Source organism: Annulohypoxylon maeteangense, assembly GCF_022496945.1.
Source record: "Annulohypoxylon maeteangense strain CBS 123835 unplaced genomic scaffold GGS22scaffold_9, whole genome shotgun sequence".
NCBI classification, from domain to species: domain Eukaryota; kingdom Fungi; phylum Ascomycota; class Sordariomycetes; order Xylariales; family Hypoxylaceae; genus Annulohypoxylon; species Annulohypoxylon maeteangense.
In genome coordinates, this window is record NW_025953256.1 from 741804 (window position 1) to 760970 (window position 19167).

General features: G+C 48.7%; 5 protein-coding genes across 5 annotated transcripts; 2 read left to right on the forward strand and 3 right to left on the reverse strand.

Annotated features, from left to right (window-relative positions):
* The first annotated feature begins 4283 nt into the window (after window positions 1-4283).
* GGS22DRAFT_164212 (DENN-domain-containing protein) lies at window positions 4284-9004 on the forward strand. Its single transcript, XM_047961494.1, has 3 exons — window positions 4284-5563; window positions 5693-7978; window positions 8035-9004. The coding sequence occupies exons 1-3, from the start codon at window positions 4945-4947 to the stop codon at window positions 8496-8498; spliced, it is 3369 nt and encodes a 1122-aa protein (XP_047818557.1). The 5' UTR covers window positions 4284-4944; the 3' UTR covers window positions 8499-9004.
* A 12-nt stretch (window positions 9005-9016) lies between these two features.
* On the reverse strand, window positions 9017-10886 carry GGS22DRAFT_164215 (phosphatase inhibitor-domain-containing protein). Its single transcript, XM_047961495.1, has 2 exons — window positions 9940-10886; window positions 9017-9868 (listed from the first exon to the last, which is right to left on the reverse strand). Exons 1-2 carry the CDS (start codon window positions 10175-10177, stop codon window positions 9516-9518), a joined length of 591 nt encoding a protein of 196 aa, XP_047818558.1. The 5' UTR covers window positions 10178-10886; the 3' UTR covers window positions 9017-9515.
* Window positions 10887-11345: 459 nt separating this feature from the next.
* GGS22DRAFT_164219 (uncharacterized protein) lies at window positions 11346-13166 on the reverse strand. The gene has a single exon (XM_047961496.1). It carries the CDS (start codon window positions 13121-13123, stop codon window positions 11477-11479), a length of 1647 nt encoding a protein of 548 aa, XP_047818559.1. The 5' UTR covers window positions 13124-13166; the 3' UTR covers window positions 11346-11476.
* A 759-nt stretch (window positions 13167-13925) lies between these two features.
* GGS22DRAFT_164222 (uncharacterized protein) lies at window positions 13926-15453 on the forward strand. Its single transcript, XM_047961497.1, has 2 exons — window positions 13926-14209; window positions 14270-15453. The coding sequence occupies exons 1-2, from the start codon at window positions 14056-14058 to the stop codon at window positions 15196-15198; spliced, it is 1083 nt and encodes a 360-aa protein (XP_047818560.1). The 5' UTR covers window positions 13926-14055; the 3' UTR covers window positions 15199-15453.
* An 801-nt stretch (window positions 15454-16254) lies between these two features.
* GGS22DRAFT_146308 (uncharacterized protein) lies at window positions 16255-18531 on the reverse strand. Its single transcript, XM_047958890.1, has 3 exons — window positions 17737-18531; window positions 17540-17607; window positions 16255-17413 (listed from the first exon to the last, which is right to left on the reverse strand). Exons 1-3 carry the CDS (start codon window positions 18034-18036, stop codon window positions 16306-16308), a joined length of 1476 nt encoding a protein of 491 aa, XP_047818561.1. The 5' UTR covers window positions 18037-18531; the 3' UTR covers window positions 16255-16305.
* Window positions 18532-19167: the final 636 nt, after the last annotated feature.

Consider the following 19167-nt stretch of genomic DNA (forward strand, 5'->3'; position numbering starts at 1 on the left):
AGCTGTCAGACAGACTGTCCCTGACAGCCTGGTTAAGCAACATGATCGACGTGGTCAATGCAAGCTTGTCATATCCAATTTGGCGGTTTGTGTATTCATGCAATTAGATCGACTCATGGATTGGCTGTCTGGCATAATCGTTGTTGGTGTGGTGAGATTTGGAGATTCTCGGTTTATACCCTATTGGCCATCATTTGCGGCCCCCAATATCGAGATGCCCCTAAGTTAAATACAACATTCGATGTGTGTAGTATGAAAGCTCGGGTTTCAAGAATTCGGTGCGAATGTTATACAAGGACATCCTCAGAATTGTAAGAGAAAAGGGGCATGATAGTACACGATAAGACCTAAGCAGGTCCAGCGATTTCGATCCCCGAGCGGTGAAAGGAAGCTGGGCGAGCCTGGTGTTAATAATAGCAGTAGAAGGTCGTATTCATCATTTCAAAAAGCTGACATTGGACATTCGAAAGAGCCGCCTGCGAAAGTGCAGTTATTTATTAGGCAAAAGGCTCAGATGAGCCGCTTGTTCCTTCAGGCACAGTCTCAAAGTAATAAATGGTCTTACCCCTGAAATGGCAACCAACGCCAGACAAGAAATTCCTGGAATTCCCAGGATGCTACCCTTTCAGTAAAATTCTTTTCTATTCTTATGCTTGCGGCTGCACGAATGCTTTCCGGTGTGGAAGGTTTCATCGGACTCCCGACCATATCAGAATCCTTTTATATCCTGGCATATTTTTTACTAGCCAGGCATGGGAGTGGGCAATGGGAGATAACCGAATATCTGGAACGGATGGATGACCAATTGCGTAAATATTGATGATTTTATATACCTACATAAGTACATAGTGGACGATCTTTCAATTAATCGGTCTTTTCTAAGATCGTGGCTTGTGTATAAGTCCGTGTTTGGAAAGAAACAATCAATTTCAAACAAGAGTGTCTTAAGTGGTTATGTATTTCGGGTAGCTTGATAATACAAGTGACGGCCCGTATTGTTGCTGACGCTGTCCCGTAACAAGTCATATTTGTTGTTATGTATTAACTATTGTAATTATTCCGGTGTGACGATCCTACCCGGCTTCAATTGGAATCTGAGCAGGCGACCTTAGCTTCCTAGAGAGCTCCATGTGTTTAAGGTACCTGATACACCAGCACGTTGGCCAACACACATAGGAAGTTCGTTCTGACGAGCGTTTGATCCAGCTACGTCACTTCCGTGGCACGGGCGATGCCGTAATGGGTTCCTGGTCCCTGACTTGTCTGATGCCAGGATAGGACAATACATGACATGCAAACATGGATCAAGTGGATTACGCCTCCACGAACGGTTGCAAGGATTCCACGGACTTGTTAATCACGAATAAACTCCTCTGAAGAGAGACAGCCCCGGTTGAAAACCGGAATTTTCTAACGAGAATCATGGAAAAGCTCGTCAGATGTGCGCTTCGTAAAACCCGTTTCGCCTTAGAGGTTTTCTTCTCGCGCATATAAGGTCCACTTAGATACCTTTCGCGATAATAGGAAAACCTCATCGTGAGAATATAAAAAAAGATAATGCAGAGAGAAACTCTAAAGAAATTGGTATAGCAGAAAGTCCGAATTAGCGTAGACTAGTAGATTGTGAAGAGCGGTCACTTCACCGTCGTTTGGCAAAGATGGAATGATGATGGACACGGCTTTTAGGTCGACTGCATTCGAACTTCTGAAAAAAGACAAGTCGAGTTCGATAGAGTTCCCATCTTTGGCTGTCTAGAGACCGAGCCCATGACTAACCCCACACGTCTGAAACATAATGACTGATGTCCGTCTGGATATCTGCAGTGGCGTCCTTACAAACCATGGGAGACCATGTTTTCTTTTCGCTGACCGTTACCTTTATGTATGTAGAATGTTTTTTGCAGCATCTGCCATTTGGTGCGTGCCTGACTGTAACCTGAATAAATTGGGTGATATTGGCATTAATGGTCGGGGTTTAGCGTCGCCTCATTGTCGATTTGACACGCTGGCTTTCTCTCTCCACGATCACGTACCCAGGGTCTTTCGATTGGTCGATAAGATCGGGCGAGTTGCGTTATTGATAATATATTGCAGCGGCATACATGCGTAGCCAAGTAGGCACGGGGAATTATTTTGGAGGTCTGATATGTACCTAACATAGTGGACGACCACGGACAATTGTGACTGTGCGCCAATCCCGGCGGCGGCCATGTTAGTTCCTCGTTGGTGATCTCGATAGCGACCCCGGGGCGTGAAGCTCTGGCCGCCATGTATGCACTAAGCTAGCCGGCTTACAGGCAGGCAGGGAGGACTTTGGTGGAGCTTGTATGTACGTCTGTGTGCAAAAACCCGTAACCCATAAAGTCCGCCGGGCTATACTCGAAATAGATGACCTTCGCTTGCTTGCTTCGATACTCGTACCCATCGGTGGTATGTACTGAAATGCGAAGTTGCTGCCGACGGCTCAAATACGAGCTGGATCTCACATCCCGGAATCAAGGGGTTGGAGCTTTCTTGACTCGTCGAAATCGAAAGGGAAAAAAAAGGTGTGCCCCTTATTTGGTAGGCTATGCAGGAACATAGCAACCTGACATGCAAAATGCTCCTCCAATTCCTCCGACAAACCCTTACATAGTACGTCTTCCCTCCACTTGGGATAGAAAGTGTCAAAAAAGGGGGGGAATATGGATATGACCAGATAATGAACCTCATTCCGTATTATGATATCTATATAGTATCATGTATGTGTGTATATGGATACGTAGGTTCCATATTGCCTGCAAGGTACCAAATCATCCAGACCAGGAAGGATTACCTTGACGCCAGATGGCCAGATGCTGGCTAAAAAATTGGCCGCGTCTTCCAAAACTCTGGGATTTCGACCATGCGCTGAACGGCGTAGTACGAGGAAGCACTAACCTCCTCGCTAAGAATAGCTGCATGGCATTCGTCTCGTGGTCCAAACACGTAACGCTAGATAATGTTTTTTTTTTCGTTGGTACGTTGTAAAGTACTGCGTAATCAGACGTTACGTGGATAGATGAGTTAGAAAGAATAAGTAAAAGGCTAAGCTTGTGCCCGAGGGTGCATGTTATTGTACATAGTAGATGCGTTGTTCAAGATGTAGTTTCACCGCATGTGAGCAACCATCCATGTTGTCTTTAGTGAATTGTTCTGCCTAGGATTGTTTTTCCCCCTTCGAAGTTTTCGATTCATGATATATGTGGGAAAATGGAGAAAAGGGGAACCTTCTGACTCGGACCTTCCACGTTATGGCGGCTATTCTATTTAAACTTGCCCGGTGGGAAGTCATTGCCTACATTTACCTAGTGTGTAGCAGAATTGACTTTGACATATGTGGATGTAAGCTTTTCTGAAGGGTGTGCCTTCTTCAGGAGTCAGTTTTTTTTTTTGGCTGCTAGATCGCTAAAGTGGCTTTGTGGGTGCTTGCCGATTCAGTGCTCGTTAATCCCTGTAAACCCTGTAAAGAGAGGCGGAACAGGGGTTAAAGTTCTGGGCAACTGGAGCTGCTTAGAATCTTAGGTATGTCGTGCGATGCGTGATACGTAAAAATCCCACTACAGCTAATCCCGGCTTGGAAAAAAGTGGTGGGGTTACAATACCTGATAGAGGTACATGTGTACATAGTATCTGGTAGACCAGACTGACCAGTCAGTCCTATTGCCAGGGGTTGACAGGGTTGCCAGGGTACGGCTCCACTACAAGCACCGATTAGCCAACCCGGCTGCCCGACTGCATCTTCAATATTCTCCTCCACCAAAAAATCAACCATGTTCATCAACGCCTCCAGTGCCATGCAGTAGTCTCTTTTCTTCCACGACCATTCATTCACTGAATCTGCATGAACTCGGGGATCGATCTTTGACATTCCAAAAACACTCGTTTTTCTTGAACATCATATCCTTTTGGACCAGTCTAGCTTGGGGGAGCTTGTTTCTCTCCCGTCCAGTCAAAATTGTCATTAGATATTCACCCGTCGATCATATCCAACAGCAACACAACTAACCTAGGACTACCTGGGTACTCCTCTTCGAACTGCCCTCCTTCAACCCCTTCTATCCCTCCCACCCGAACGATAACGCCGCAAAGGGGCATGCATCTGCATCCAAGCACCGCATAATTGTTCAAGCTGTTTTGGAAGCATTGCATACCTAATAGATCGTGCGTGTCTACCCGGCGCCCAAAAATATTAAAGAAAAAAAAGGAAAGGCGAACATAAACAGTACATCGGCTGCTTCTGCCCGAAAATAAGACAACTACCAAAACAAAAGATATAGGCCGAACACTATCTACGTGCACACCAATTTTTTAAAAACAGGTGTCTCGCGGTAGTTAAAAAGATCTTCTGACCTTTTTTTTCGGAGAATCGATCAACCTGATAAGTCCTGCAGGTCTGTCGACTAAGACTAATTATCTGATCCGTTGACACCCATCTCATCTTAATGGACGGTTTGCCTTTCGTCTATTAAAATAGTTTGCTTTAGTAGCCGACGATACATCCACATTTTACACCCCTCAACCACCCGACCCCTCGAGCACGTCCCGCAGAGTAGACCCTGTTGTTAGAATCTACTGGAGTCTGCCGAATTATCTAGCGGTAACCAGTCAGTTGTTCAATCACATAACTTTCTTAATCCATCCAACACTCGCTTGTACAACGGGATATATGCATCGGCGCACTTGTAACAAAGTTGCCGATATCCACAAGTCGGGACTGAGAAAACAACAACAGAACAAACTCACACAGTTCGAACTGTTGATTGGTGCCTGGCAAACCCCTGGGCACGTCACTCGGACATAACTTCTTAAAAGTTCAGATTGATTTCTCCATCTCAATCGACAATCGACCTTCTCTTCGGCGAACGGAGTTCAAGTGTGGATTGAAATAAGGGGGAATAGACACCGCCATAGGCCTGCGATGTCATGGATAGCCCTTCGGCGCCGCTCGCGGACTATTTCTGGATTGCGGGCGTCGAGTCCATATCCTACCAAGACCTCCCACCTCCAACTTCAGCATCGTCTACTCAGGTAGACGACACCATCGACGAAGATGGCGAACCCGACGACGACCCCGAACCGACACCATCCCCTTCGGTCAACAGAACCTCTGCGAGACACTCTCGCCAGAACTCTAATAATAGACTCTCCAAATCATCGTTCGCTTCAATCCTGGCCCTTGAAGAGTTGGATGGGAATACGAGAAGTAACAGGAGTAGTGCTACAATAAGACCCAATCCTCACCCTGTGGCGGCTGGGCAGGATGGCTTTCTTATGGATTTTGATTTCGACAAGGCCTTAGTCAAGTTCGCAGCCGAGAGGGAGAACTTCCTCGAGGATCTAAGCTTCTCGGCCGGTGCCAAGACGCACTCGCGACCACCGATGGTGAACCCACGGACGGATAAGATCAAGGCAGACGAAGCCTCAGGCGGAAGGATGAGCCCGATGAAGAGCATCAGAGGAAGCATCAGAGGCAGCATAAGACGGAAAATAAGCTTTAGGGATATGAACAGCGTGCGAAAGCAGCCAACAACCCCGAGACCCGGTATGGCCCCATTTCGCGATTTAGGCGGAGGGTCCCTGTTAAAGGACGTGGCAGAAGGACTGCCTGCGGAAATCTTCGATCATGACTGCAAAAAGAACTCTGTGTTCTGTACTGACTTCTGCAAATTAGCATCAATCCGAACTACTAGGAGAATGAGCAGCTACAATTCCGTCATCCCCCCGCCCGAACCTCTTAACCTCGACCCTGATATGCATCCCCTGAAACGACGATTCGAACCCGAACTCCTAGACCGATACCCTCCTCGACACGACACGGAAAGCCTCAGCAAGAGAGGCAGATTCCCAGATTATGTACCCATGTTCGCCTTCCCTAACGACATTCAGATTGTCTCATCGGATGAGAGACCGCGATCGACATGGCATGGATTCACCATGACCTCGGACGATAACTCCAAGCTCTATGGAATAACCGTCATTATATGGACAGCACTCACAACAGATGTAGCAGAGGATATAGAGATGCGTTGTGAGCTTTGGAGACAGAGGCATATGACTGAGGAAGAACGAGAGCTTGCGGGTAGTCTTGGAGCACGTCTCGCCGCCGAACGTGCGCATCTCTCGCAGCTGCTAGCAAAACTTCCCACAATAGCGTCTGGGTCGTCTGCTCGGGAGACGCTCGATGACCAGATTAGTGCAGTGGAGGAGAAAATTAGCCTCATGACGGAAATGTTGAGGCCCCTAAGACACGGGGCCGCATCGAAGATCGATGGCTTGACCGCCGGTGAGAGTGGTCTTTGGACGCCTCGAGCGTACGGCATTCTTGGCAGAGATGTCACAAAACTGGGCTTTTGGAAGGATTGGCTTCGAGCCGTCATAGTACCAATGACAGATGGTGCAATTCTACGCGTACCTCCAAGCTCTCCGCGAGTAGGTCGCTGGCAACCTTTAGAAAGATACGTGGTCAATCTATGTACCGAGGCTTTTAGCCCTCTAAGCTCCAAAACCCAGGTCGAGATTGGCGTGCGCGAGTTACGTCTATATGCACGAAAGGAAGCAATTAATGAGCTTCCAGGCTCACGTAACACTGACCTATATGCGTTATTTAGATCCCTATCACTCGAAAATATCGTCACTCTCTTCGAATATGCCATGTCTGAATCACGAATTATCTTCCTCTCATCACACACGGCGATGCTTCATCTCGCCTCACACGCCCTGGCTAGCTTGTTATATCCGTTGACTTGGGCAAGCATATTCATTCCTATTTTACCGGCGCGGTTGATATCTGCCCTTGAGGCCCCTTGTCCCTACATCGTCGGCATTGAGCGAAGATACGACAATATCGCGATTCCGGATGACGACTATGTCTTGGTTGACTTAGACAAAGATACGATTGAATCACCGGCGCTGCCAGTTCGTCTCCCAAAACAACACCGACGAAAACTTCTTTCGCTCCTGCAATATGCGGCGCCGCATAGTTTACGATTCGGTGTCACGACAGGCCCACCTCCATATGCGATTGAATCTTTTCCTTACGACGCCTTCTCCGCTGAGAATGGCGCCCTTTTTGACGAGAAGGCTGCGCCAAGTACGCTATACAAATGGGTGGCACAGAATTCTTCATCTTTTGGAGACCCCGAGCCTGCAGGCACGGCAAGCCCACCCGTGTTTAATGCATTCTTGCATGCGAAGCCGGGAGGATCCGAACGGCCAGCCACCAGCAAATCAAATAAGACCAGCCCGCCATCGTCAGTATCGCCTATCTCGGTAAATTTCCCGCCCATGCCCGCGACACCTATTTCTAGAAGCGATTCGGGGTTCGCATTATCCTCTACACTAAGAGAGAAGAGATCGGGTCATTTCGATGAGAAGGGTCGGCGCAGCTCCTCATTCGGTCACGCACCGGTTCACCGACCTCACCCGCCCTTCTTAAACGGCCATCAATCGAATTTATCCATCTCTGCTATTTCGATAGACTCACAATCGTCGTACGGGGGTTACGCTCCGTCGACGTACGCCCAGTCTACTATCGCTGCATCCACGGTGATGCCGAACATGCTTGTTCAGCCAGTAGAAAACACCGAGTCTACGATGTGGGTTGAAGGACACTGCTTCAATTTCGGTGCTAACGACACTACCTCAACCTGCACGATTTGCGATGAGCGATGCGAGGGTGATGGATGGTATAAGTGTGTAGGATGCGGAGCAGTCTCACACGGACGTTGTCTCGGCTGCGTCTGTATTGTCTGCCCAGTCGCCTTCAGCGAGGACAAGATTCGTGCTGCTTTTGTACGTTGCCTCGCGAGTCTTCTTTATACATATCGCAAGCATCTGGCTCGGCCAACGAAGGACCAAAAGAACAGTGGCCAAATATATGGGTTCGACATGAATGCATTTATTAGAAGCTTGCCGTACGACCAACAGGAGTACGTTACAATGATGAAAGAAACGCAAGGTAAGTCATATCTCATCTCATCTTTCACCTTGCAATATCTACTAACATCAAACTAGCATTTAATGAATTCATCCACCAACGCGAAACGCAGCCAGGCACAAACCCAGAGATCCGCCTTTTCGACGAGATAATTCTCGCTAAGAAGGCTCGAGGAAGATCCGGCTTGTCTTCTGGCTTATCCCGTCTCTCGACGATAAGAGCCTCTCACGGCGTCTCTGCCTCCCTACCTGGTCTTCAAATCCCATCGAGACATCAGAAACAAGCATCGTTCTTGACAGACACCTCCGATCACATATGGAGAACGGCTTGCGTGCCTGTACCGAACGCCAAGTTCCAAGGCGACTACCGATCAGTGACGACAAGAATACCAGCACGACTAGACCCTTCTTTAATGAAGGAACCCCGTGCCATACAAGGTGTACCACGAGCCGAGCAACGTAGAAGAGGGGTGATGAGGAAGCAAGTTCCCAGCATGATGATCCCCACACCAGCCTCTCCCTCTTCTCCCGAGTCAAATTAGCGTATTGACTACATACCAAGTCAAGGACAACCTACTAGAATGTAACATTAATGAGGATAAAGATGGTATGCTTTGCCTTAATTGTACTATAGCTGGGAGGGGACACGAGATGAACAAAAGTTCCCCAAACTTGCTTTCCCTCCGGATATCCAGAATTCAGTCGACATTTGCGTTCCGAACCGATATCCTACGGCATTGCGCTATTAAGTTGGGGGGGAGGAAATAATGTCTAGCTAAATTTGCCTACCGAAGCAAGGTGCGAAGTGAAGAGATCAGAAGATGGTGAAAAAAAGGGGGAGAGAAGAATACCTAGGCAGAAAATTCAACCGGCCTTGAATATGTAGTCGTTGGACTTATTTGCAGAGATAGGCAGATCGCGATCAATTTACAAGAAGACAAGAAAGAGACAGACAGGGAGCATCAAGCATTGCGTGGGGGGGCAAGGCAAGTAGAGAGGTTGTTGATACGAATCACGTAAAGAATTAAGGAATTGCATTTAACATGGGAATTTTTAGACAGTGATTGTGTATGCCTGTGCGTTTGTGCCATGCGTAACTTTGCTTTGTTCGCTCTGTTGGAATTTTGATATCGTGAATGAATCTGATGCGGCATTGCCAAGCCTTCCTTCCCCCCTATTTGCGATTTGGGTATACTCGTTACATACATCCGTACTACATGCTATGCCCTTTTGTTTCCACCTCCCGACTCCCTCCCTGTTAACGGTAGCAGCGACAGTGTAGGCCATCCAATATCGTCTACTCCTCGGGTTGTACCTATTACAGACCGATCCGATTAATCCTCCGAAAAGAGATTCGTCCCGCCAAATGCCGGCCTCCCTCCTTGTAGCGTGTGGTTCCTACGCTATTATCCCCTTATATACTCCCTCCTCTCCCTCCTCCCTTTTCCGGATAGTGTCACATCTTCATGAATCCCGTATTAAATCCTAGGGCGGCGTCGGCACCCAACCGTCCCACTAGTTTCTTTTCCACCAGAATAAGCCAGCCCCTTGGTTCATTTTTACCGAGTCCCCCTCCCAGCACCAGGGGATCCGCGACTGCCAGGGTTCCGTCCGTCGCCCCCGGGGTTCGACCGGGGTTTGGGTTTCGGTTGGCGTTCGTAGGCGTTAGGGCTCGGTCTGCGCCTGCGCTGGTTCCTGTCGCCCGAACATTCTCCGTCGTTATGGTTGTGGTTGTGGTTGTGATTATGGTTCTGCTGCTGTCTCCGCCGCGCCGCTATCGCCCTGTCTCGTGGGTCGTCGGGGATGCCACGGTCGGAGTCGGAATCAGAGTCTGAGGAGGAGGAGGAATCGTCGCCTGAGGACTCGTCGGAGGATTCGCCTACTTGGCGCGGGGCGTGGTATATACAGCATACTATTGTTACGCTTGTTAGTATTTGTGGCATTTATCAAGATAGGAGAATCGGGGGAGATGGGACGAAGTACCTTTCGACCGCTTCCGACCTAACCCCTCGTTGTCGATAACGGACTCGGCCCACTGGACGCGGTGGTCGGAGGGCGGGTGGGAGCCGCGCAGGCGCAGGATCGCGGGGGCAGCGGGGGCCGGGGCCTCGGTGCCGGTCTGGGTTCCGGAGCCCGTGGGCGCTTCCGTCTGAACTTGCGTCTGGGATCCCTGGGGCCGGTCGCGCTGCCGCTGATTCGAGAGGGGGTTTGGACCGGACATGGCTGCGGTACGTATGTATGTATGTATGTATGTCTCCGTATCGTATTATGTGTGTGTGCGTGGGCGGTGATATGTATGGGAAGAAAAGAGGAGTACTGAATGCTCGCTATATGGTCGAGGCAATATCGGAAGGGCGGAGAAAGGTGTGCAAATATGGGATTTGGACTGCGCGCTCAGGTATTGGATAAAAGCCGGTGCCTGACGATTCGCTTGGCTGGGAGGTGAGGAGCTCGAACGATCGACCTATGTATGCATACGTGTAGGCCTTAGAACGGTCGAGGATCATCGATGGATCAACAGTGTCTTGCTCTGATGCGGCGCCACTGGTGCGTTGGTTGGCAGCTGGTTGGTTGGTGTTTGTTCTGGTTTGTTTTCTTTTTGGAGTTCTTGATCCCTTTTCCAGGATTCGCTTCCCCGAGTTTGCGCGGTTTTGTGAAGTGACAAGGTGGATATTTGGGAATGAGCGATATAATTGACGTGCCTACGTAGATAGGTGAGTAAGGTACCGTATATATACCAATGTATGTAAGGTATTTTCAGAGTTTCAAGTTTCGAATTAATTGTTACTTGACCCCGTCCTTTCCCCCGCTCTTTCCTCTCTTGCTCCCTGTTAGGAAGTCGCGCACAGAGGAAGCACGAGAGGTGTATTGTAACTTTTGGGGTAATATCATGGATGGATGTACATACAGATGTAGCTACCTAGTTATGTATGCACGTCGCATTACGAGAAGCCGAAGTGTGTGGGCAGATTCCTAGAACATCGACAAAATATGAACGAATCTAGGGATGGCCAAGAGGAATTCAGGCTTATCGGTTCTCCGCTCTCTTCCTTATAGAGGACCCTTAATTCATATTTAACAAATCAACACAAGTCCTTGCGAAGTAAGGAGCGTTGCATTTACCACTCCAGCCTAGTCTTGAAGCTTCTACGAGATTGACTTTGAGAAAAATAACCGGGATTGAATGACCTAAATATCGCCCCACAACCCCGCGTCATACTTCCTATTGCATTGAGGACCATGTGGGTATGATGTAGCAGGCTTAGTAATAGCTACCTAAGACCTACAATCCCGGTAGTCCGGTTCAGGGTTTCCGATCTATCATATTTAACCTTAATTTAGTTCATTTCATGTGAAGTTGAGAATAGACGAAACAACTTCCAAAGTCATTTTGGTGGTTTACAACGTTATTTCATGTCCTCGTACATATAAATATACATCGTTCCGTTGCCGAGAATATAGGTACCTAGTAGGTATGTAACTGCATGTGTATTTACTTACGCAACCTCTGCTGGGCGGCTTATGCTTTCCTTTGCATCTTCTCGCGCTTCTTCATGCCCTTCATACTCTTCCTTGGTCTTGCATTCCGATGACGTGGATCTTTCAAAGGCTTATTCATCATCCAGCCGTTCATTGGCTGACGACACGAGATGAACTTACCCTCAGGACTATAAACATCCACGATAGGCCAATTAAGCTCTCCCTCTGCAGGGACAGGTTTAGGCGCCTGAGCTTTCTTCCTTGGATCCTCGGCGAGAGCCTCTAGCCTTTCCAAAGCCGAGAGCTCCTTCTTTTCTTCAATTTCTTGATTTTCTTGAGGAGCCCCTGGTTCTTCGTTGCGTCTAAAGAGGTCCTTCGTGCGTACCTGAGCGACGAGTTCTACCCACCCAACACCTTCGATCAGGATATCAGTCGACACGACGCGATATGGTAGCCGTTCTATACTCAGGCCGATAGCATCTTTCCTCATCAGCGGACCGGTTCGCTCTTTTGTCACATCCCACTTCAGTTTGAAAGAGCCTGCAAGTTTCGTCCGCTCGCCAGTTCCCGGCACTCCTATGTAATCGAAGTCGTAGTTTTTCATATTGACATCGCTGCGCTGTTCCTGGATGGCTTCTGCCTTATCGGTTCTTGTAATGTGCGCGTGGAGTGGTGTAAACGAGTACATCAGCACTTGCAGTGCCGGCTCCCTTGGTGTGATGCGGATAATGCCACCAAGCAGTAGAGATTGGCCTGGTGCGAGTGACTGTTGCTTAGGAACTAGTCGCGAACGCATGATCAAAGACGAACGATGTTTCTCCTGGACATACCGCTCCAGGCCGGAGCGTTCTAGGCCGGGGAGGTCGATTACTTCTCCTCTACCATTGCCAAATGGGAGCCGAATTGGCGATGCCGTCGTACCAGGTAAGGTGGAGACTAATGGCATATCTGGATAGTTGGTCTCCTTCGGTGCAGGTGTTAGGAGTGAATATTGGTCAAAATTCTCGTCCTCGAAGCGTTCTATCACCTGAGGATCTATGTCGCCTCCTGCCAGCTCCAGTTGAGATTTTGCCCCTTCCGTCGATGTTGCCTTTCCGCCCAATGTTATTTTACCAGAAGTATTAGCCATCATACCTTTTGGGAAGACTTCGTGGACCAATTTACTTTTGCCGACGTTCGCCTTGCCGACTAACCAATTACACCCACCTCGTTTATAGATTTCTTCCCTTAAATTCCTAGTTCGCCAGTTACGTTTCGAACTCACAGCTATCACATTTCCTAGGCGCACATTCCGCCCCAATCGTCCAAGAGCATCCCGGAGTACGTCTTGCAGATATGGATATAGTTTCTCTGTTTGCTCTCGCGTCGGCGCCAGAAGATCGCAACGAGTCACGATGAAGGACAATCCCGTCTTCCAACTGGTATAAAAAGCATCTGATTTCGATCGACGGTTCTTGGATCGTAGGGGCGTAGTATCTAATATATCTGAGATTCGGGGTATTAAGGACATGGGAAAATCGGCAGCGTCAATGATATGGTAGACGTGGTTGTGTTTGTGCGATGATTCGGCAATAGTATCTCTGATTGCATCTATCGAAGGATGAAATATAGATTCTCCGGTATTATGATGTTGTAAGTTGTGGCATCTATCGCAAACGGGCACCTTCGAAGGTTCTCGTCGATCCATCTCCGGGGGAGGTAGACTCTGTAGAAGCGCATCCACATTGACTCCTTTCTCCTTCAGTTCTTCCAAATTGGCGCTCTCGAGCACTTTTTCGTACATGAGATCTTCTTGTCGGGAAAGGCTCACACCTTGGGGTTGAAGATAGTTCATAACGGCACTTCGATTGAGATCATAGTATCCCGCTAGATTGGGGGAGGTTATTTGCGATAAAGCGCCACAGCCCCAACATTGTCTCGGTAGCAGTTTAGCAGCCACTTGGGGTCTAACAGGGGGGGACTTCTGGGTATCATCGTCGGGTGGTGGTAAGCGGTCCTCCACAGCTGTCTGCGCATGCAAACAACGATGCTGTACTCTCCATTTTGAAGCTCGTCTTTGCGACGGGAATGCGACAGCACTTAACCCTCGACGAGGTAATGTGCGATATATAGAGGGGCATAAGAATAAAGGCAGCTCAAGCGGCTTTGAATGTTCTGCAATATTGAATACTCTTTTGGACCATATTGACGACAGGGAACGGTGCATTGTGCACTTTATGGCTTTCGCCTATAGAAAAATAATTCAATCGCGATAAATGCCAATTATAAAAAAAAAAGTTACTTTTGAGCTACCTACTGTAAGTTCAAGATCACGCCGCTTTTAGCCGGAGCGTGGCCACGACTCGCTCCGACAGCCCGAACCGAAAATTTCTAATCAACAGCAAAAGCAGCGAATATTCTAGCCAGTGACGTTGAAGTTGAGACTAAACTTGTATCCTTGTCCCCGCTAATGATAAGGTTATCGATAAAGCGGAAGCCCCATCAACTTTGGAATTGCTACGTCAATTGTATTATTCGACACAGCTGTCCTTCTGTACATTTTGTACAACGCACCCAAACTCATCCTCGCATCTTGATTGCACAACATCCATTTACCACGGTCTGCATTTCACCTCAACAATGACGGAAAGCTCTCTAGCAGCTGAAGACGCGGCTGCCGCGAAAACCATATCGCAGGCTTCTCTACGCAAGAAGCGCCGCGAGGCTAAGATCAAGCTTGGCGGAGCCGACCGACTGAACAAGATAACGGGGCTCGGCGGAGGCATACAACGAGGTGAGATATATAAATGCCAACCCAACCATTATGATTACAGCCTCTAACCTTACCAACTAGATCCCCTGCCGCAGTCGTTTTCAGACCCTAACACGGCGCCGGAACAAACAACCACAACTTCATCTTCACCAGCTGCTGACGCGACGGCCGCCCCGGCTCCAGAACAACATGGCGATCCGGAGGAGGTAGATATTTCGGAACACTTCTACAAGCCACCTACTACAAACCGCCAGCCGACTCCTAGCGACCTACCCGACGACATCTCCGACGCGCAGATCCGGCAGCTCCTGCTCGGCGGCATGGGAGGCATGGGCGGCACGCCCCCACCACCAGGCGCAAACCCATTCATGAACAGCCCCGGCCTCGGCCCGATGCCCGGAATGGAGGGCATGGACGAAGACCCGATGATGAAGATGCTGCAGCAGATGATGTCCGGAGGCGGGATGCCCGGCTCCGGCGGCGCGAACCCGTTCGCCGGAACGCCGATGGAGGGACTGATGGGCGGTCTAGGCGGTCTGAATGCCGGAGCCGGCGCGCCGAATCCAATGCAGCAGGCCCAGCAGGTCGCGACGAATAAGACGGCGAACTTGTGGCGGATACTGCATGCCGTGTTTGCGCTGGGTCTGGGGCTGTATGTTGCGTTCAGCACGACGTTCACGGGCTCCCTTGCTGAGCGCAAGAACGCTTCTATTAGCAGCAGTGGTGGTGGTGTTGGCGATGTGGATACAGGCGATATCGAGCGCACGCGCGCGTATTTCTTCTATGTGTTTACGTCTGTGGAGGCGGTGCTGCTTACGACGCGGTATTTCTTCGATAAGGGGCGCGAGCCCCCGAAGGGTTGGATGTGGACGGTTACGGGGTTCTTGCCTGGGAGGGTTAAGGCGTATGCGCAGCATGCGTTGAGGTATGGGCAGATACTGGGGACTGTGAGGAGCGATGCGCTGGTTTGTGTTTTTGTGTTGGGGGTTTGTAGTTGGTTGCGGTCGTGAGATTGGGGATGGTGATGATGGGGTCATGTATGTGGCTCTCATGGGTGATGATAGAAATGTAGTAATACTATGATTTTTCACAAGGTGGTTGGTTTGGTTCGTTTCGTTTGCGATGGTATCTTCGGCGCTGCTTTCGACGTTACGCCTAGACACGCGGATTTAACGGATTGGATGGAATCTCCGGTTCTTCAACCACCACGAAAGTCAATGACTACACTAATTCAGAGACATGTTCAAATATCAGTATCTCTCGAGTACGACACGTCAACTCTCTCCTTGGCGCGTACAAGATTAGGCAGGTATGCTTGATCTCCCGTGCCGTACACATACTTACACACATACATACATACATACATGTAACAGGGCGTAACGTATCCTTCGTTCGACGTCTCCCCATCCCTTTTCCAGTGTCACACGATGAAGATCTCGACTGTATACCGCGAAACGTACACACGTTTCCGTGGTACAGCTTTGTTTTGTCATATATCGGATCTGGATTAGAAAGAGCTTATATCTTTGAGAAACGTTGTGTTGTAAGTAACACATGGTTTTGATAATTCCTTACATATCTACTTATGTAGGTAGTCTCTGGACGCGCGTCGTGAGCCAATCGGATACGGATAGGGGTTAGCAATGGGATTGGGATTTGGGATCTTGGGTAGGCGATTGAGCAAAATTTACCTTCTAGGATGGATAGCCATTCTCAAGTGGTTTATCAAGATTTGTAACCCCTTTCTATCATATATCATCGGTGTAGCATATCCATATACCACTAGAAGAGATATCGCGTCGGGTAGTTCATCAAGCGAGAAACCAGTAGACTTCATCGTAACGATGGGTTTCAAAAGACATTACATTATTCTAGCATATGCAATTGTTAAATGCCACAAGTCTGTCCCTAATATTTTATCTTCTAGACTAGGAATCCAAATTGATCCCACCCTAGTCCCCGTATATTCCGGTCGATGCTCCTATCCAACCCAATGCAAATATCTATCCTCCTAAAAAAAAGGAAAAAGGCTCCCAAATAAAACGTCAAATGATGATGAACAAGTAGAAGAGAAGAAAACATCACCTAGGGTAAAACCTGGATACTTGCGAAATAGATCATCGTGGCTGCGCTTCCATAACAAACCCCAACACCTTCCCCAGAACGCCACGCAGCCGTTTCGGATTCTCGCGTACGCACGTAAATACAACTGCTGTACTAAACGCAAAGACGAAAGTCTCCCGCCATTGCTTGTCTAGAGAGTATTGTCTAGGTAAAAGCGTAGCCATGGCCCTTGGAGCAACGAACAGCGCTAGTTCCTTCCTCCGGGCGGCTTTCTCGATGAGAACACTCCATCCGCATAAGAAGCACCCGGACCCTACACAGAGACCCGAGTCAATTTTCTGTCTAGCCTCTGTGTCTTTTCCGATGAAGTGTGGGCCAATCCTCGTTCGCGCTAAGCACACGCCATAGTAGAAGAGTGCGATAAACGCAGCTAAGAACGACGAGGAGCGCGCCGCAGATATAAAGGCAGCTTTAATACCCTTTAGGTCCCTTTTCTTAGTGAAGAGGTTGACGGGGAGGTACGTCGCCATGGCCCACTGAAAAGATCGATAAAATCGGGATAAGGCATGGTGCTCGCAATTTGGCCCACATCCCATATGGACAACCTCACAAGGGAACGGGATAGATTTAGCCGGATCGCCCCACTCTAGCGGCCACTTGAAGTCCGCACACATGGATTGAAGCAATCCCGCTTGTCCGGTCTCTTTACCGTAGAGGAGTTCACCGCTCCGACATCGCCGAAGCGCTTCGATGAGCCGGGAGTCTACGGAAGCGGCTGAACTAATCCATTTCGTGTAGGATTTGGGTAACTTCGAAGGGCAGTAGAACCATGCCCACATGATCAACGCGGATGAAGTCGCAAATATCGTAGGGTCGGTTAACTTAGATATTAGCGATTCGCCGCGGGTCCATTTTTCGGCCGTGACCCTATGCGATCTCTTCCGGGACCATATTTCCCCAATTATAACATCAAGAGCCCTAGTTGAGGCGAACAATGTCAAGTCCAATGTTCGTCCGGCATATCGAATCGTCTCTTGCTTAGCATTTTCCAACGAGTCTTGGCTAATTCCGATGGTCTCTGCAAAGCTATCGCTCTCCTTCGACTGTAGTAATCGGAGACTTAGCCAAGCCGAGATGAAAGACGACAACCAGGTTAAAAGTCTAGTTGGACGAAGGTTAGTTGAGCGTTTTAAGTAATGATAGGGTTGGAATATGCGCTAAGGTAGTATACCGACGCCAAGCTTTCCCAATGAAACATCGAGAGTTGTCAACGAATTCAGAACTTGCCTTTTTCGGGTCAACGATGTAAGTTGGCTCGTCGATAGAAGACGGTTAAAAGCTGTACCAAGCAAAACCTTCAGAGCGGGTAAGTTAGCTTTAATCTTTCACGATAACATGACCTAGGTTACTCGAAACGAACGAAAATAATATAAAATATAAAATATAAGATCATTAAATCATAAACCAATTACGAGCAGTCTTACCTCTAGTAACGTAGTTCCGCCTACGAGGGCAGCACAGAAGGTTGGGAATCTCTGAAGTTCTAGTCCCCCACGCAGGATACGTTGCAGGGATGTGATGAAGGAGTCGTGGGGCCGAATGGCACTCGCAACACCCTTGTTTTTCCTCCTTCTAGTTACATATTGTAGCACCAACGTGAGGAGCCTTGGTGCTACAGCAGAAGCGTAGCCTAGGACATAGGCCCGAATGAGTGGTCTGAGTAGGGGTGGTATAGACTCATCCAGTTTCCGTCGGGTGCTTGGTGAAAGTAGTGTAGATGTCATCGTTACAACGCCACGGCACGGGTATCGTATCGCGTCAGCTACGCGACACGCCGCCACCTGCGACCCGGTAACGAGACTTCGATGTTTAATAATAGTATACTTATCGGTGATCCATCAACAGGATATATAGTTGACTGAGGTAGATCTGTTCAGTGTTCACTGTACTATAGTGCCTTTTTGGGAATGTCGAGGTTGACGGTTGGCCGCGGGGTCCGAAATAAGTAATAGATTTAGATCGAGAGGCTGATTTGTTTTGCTACAAATACGACGGAAAGGGGCTGAAAGACCAGGTACGTACTACAAGGGATCTTAGATGCGGCGTCCCTAAAGCGTCCGTGCTGTTTTAGATCTGCGTGGCTTCGGCGGAAACGCCTTGTCAAGATAATAGCATCTCAATTGGCGTTCATTGGCGTTCACTGGCGCCACGGGAAGTGCCGGCGAGCCGGGTTATGATGAAGAAATCCGGCAGGAGGTTACAATCGGACGCTATACGTGCCGAGATATAAACATGGTGATGTTCAAAAGCCGGGCGATGAGGTAATGGTGTTGAACGGATGCATAGAAAAATTAATAAAACAATACCGGACAATACCGCCCCTTGCCGTATGTATGCCAAGGGGAAATTGGGTGACTAGTCGCCTTTGGCGATTCAGCCGAGGTGAGAAGCGGGTGGTGCCCAAGGAAACGAGACTGGCAGGTCTATTCGTTCGAGAAAGTAAGGAATCTTTTGGTCATGCCACTCTTGCCTCTCAATTTATAAAACCAGACTCGGTTTTATGCATGCATGTATCTCTATCTGTATCGATCCGTCCACGTAGGGTTAATCCCACGCAACTGTAAACCTGGAAGAGATTTAAAGGAACGTACTTTCGAAAATTTCAGTAAGACGGCCTAAATAATCCTTAATGAGTACCCAAATCGGGTCACCGAAATATCTATTATGGCGAACGCCAGAACGTTGTAGCTGACATCTCAGGATCAGCTAACACTTCATTTCGGCCGAAATGTCTCCTTTGGTTCGATGTCTTCTAGACGACGTAATTTTTAGCACAGCGTTGTAGTACTGCAACGAGTATGCAACGGAGGAGAAAATGTTTAAAGCTACTGCAACGGGCAGCATGCATCTAGGTT

Coding starts and splice junctions, on each gene's coding strand:
- GGS22DRAFT_164222 (XM_047961497.1), top strand. CDS start 14,056: ATGACGGAAAGCTCTCTAGCAGCTGAAGACGCGGCTGCCGCGAAAACC. Junction 14,210..14,269: donor CGGCGGAGGCATACAACGAG/GTGAGATATATA, acceptor CTTACCAACTAG/ATCCCCTGCCGCAGTCGTTT.
- GGS22DRAFT_164219 (XM_047961496.1), bottom strand. CDS start 13,123: ATGGATCGACGAGAACCTTCGAAGGTGCCCGTTTGCGATAGATGCCAC.
- GGS22DRAFT_146308 (XM_047958890.1), bottom strand. CDS start 18,036: ATGACATCTACACTACTTTCACCAAGCACCCGACGGAAACTGGATGAG. Junction 17,608..17,736: donor GCGGAACTACGTTACTAGAG/GTAAGACTGCTC, acceptor CCCGCTCTGAAG/GTTTTGCTTGGTACAGCTTT. Junction 17,414..17,539: donor ACATCGTTGACCCGAAAAAG/GCAAGTTCTGAA, acceptor TCGTCCAACTAG/ACTTTTAACCTGGTTGTCGT.
- GGS22DRAFT_164215 (XM_047961495.1), bottom strand. CDS start 10,177: ATGTCCGGTCCAAACCCCCTCTCGAATCAGCGGCAGCGCGACCGGCCC. Junction 9,869..9,939: donor AGGTCGGAAGCGGTCGAAAG/GTACTTCGTCCC, acceptor GCGTAACAATAG/TATGCTGTATATACCACGCC.
- GGS22DRAFT_164212 (XM_047961494.1), top strand. CDS start 4,945: ATGGATAGCCCTTCGGCGCCGCTCGCGGACTATTTCTGGATTGCGGGC. Junction 5,564..5,692: donor GCCAACAACCCCGAGACCCG/GTATGGCCCCAT, acceptor TCTGCAAATTAG/CATCAATCCGAACTACTAGG. Junction 7,979..8,034: donor AATGATGAAAGAAACGCAAG/GTAAGTCATATC, acceptor ACATCAAACTAG/CATTTAATGAATTCATCCAC.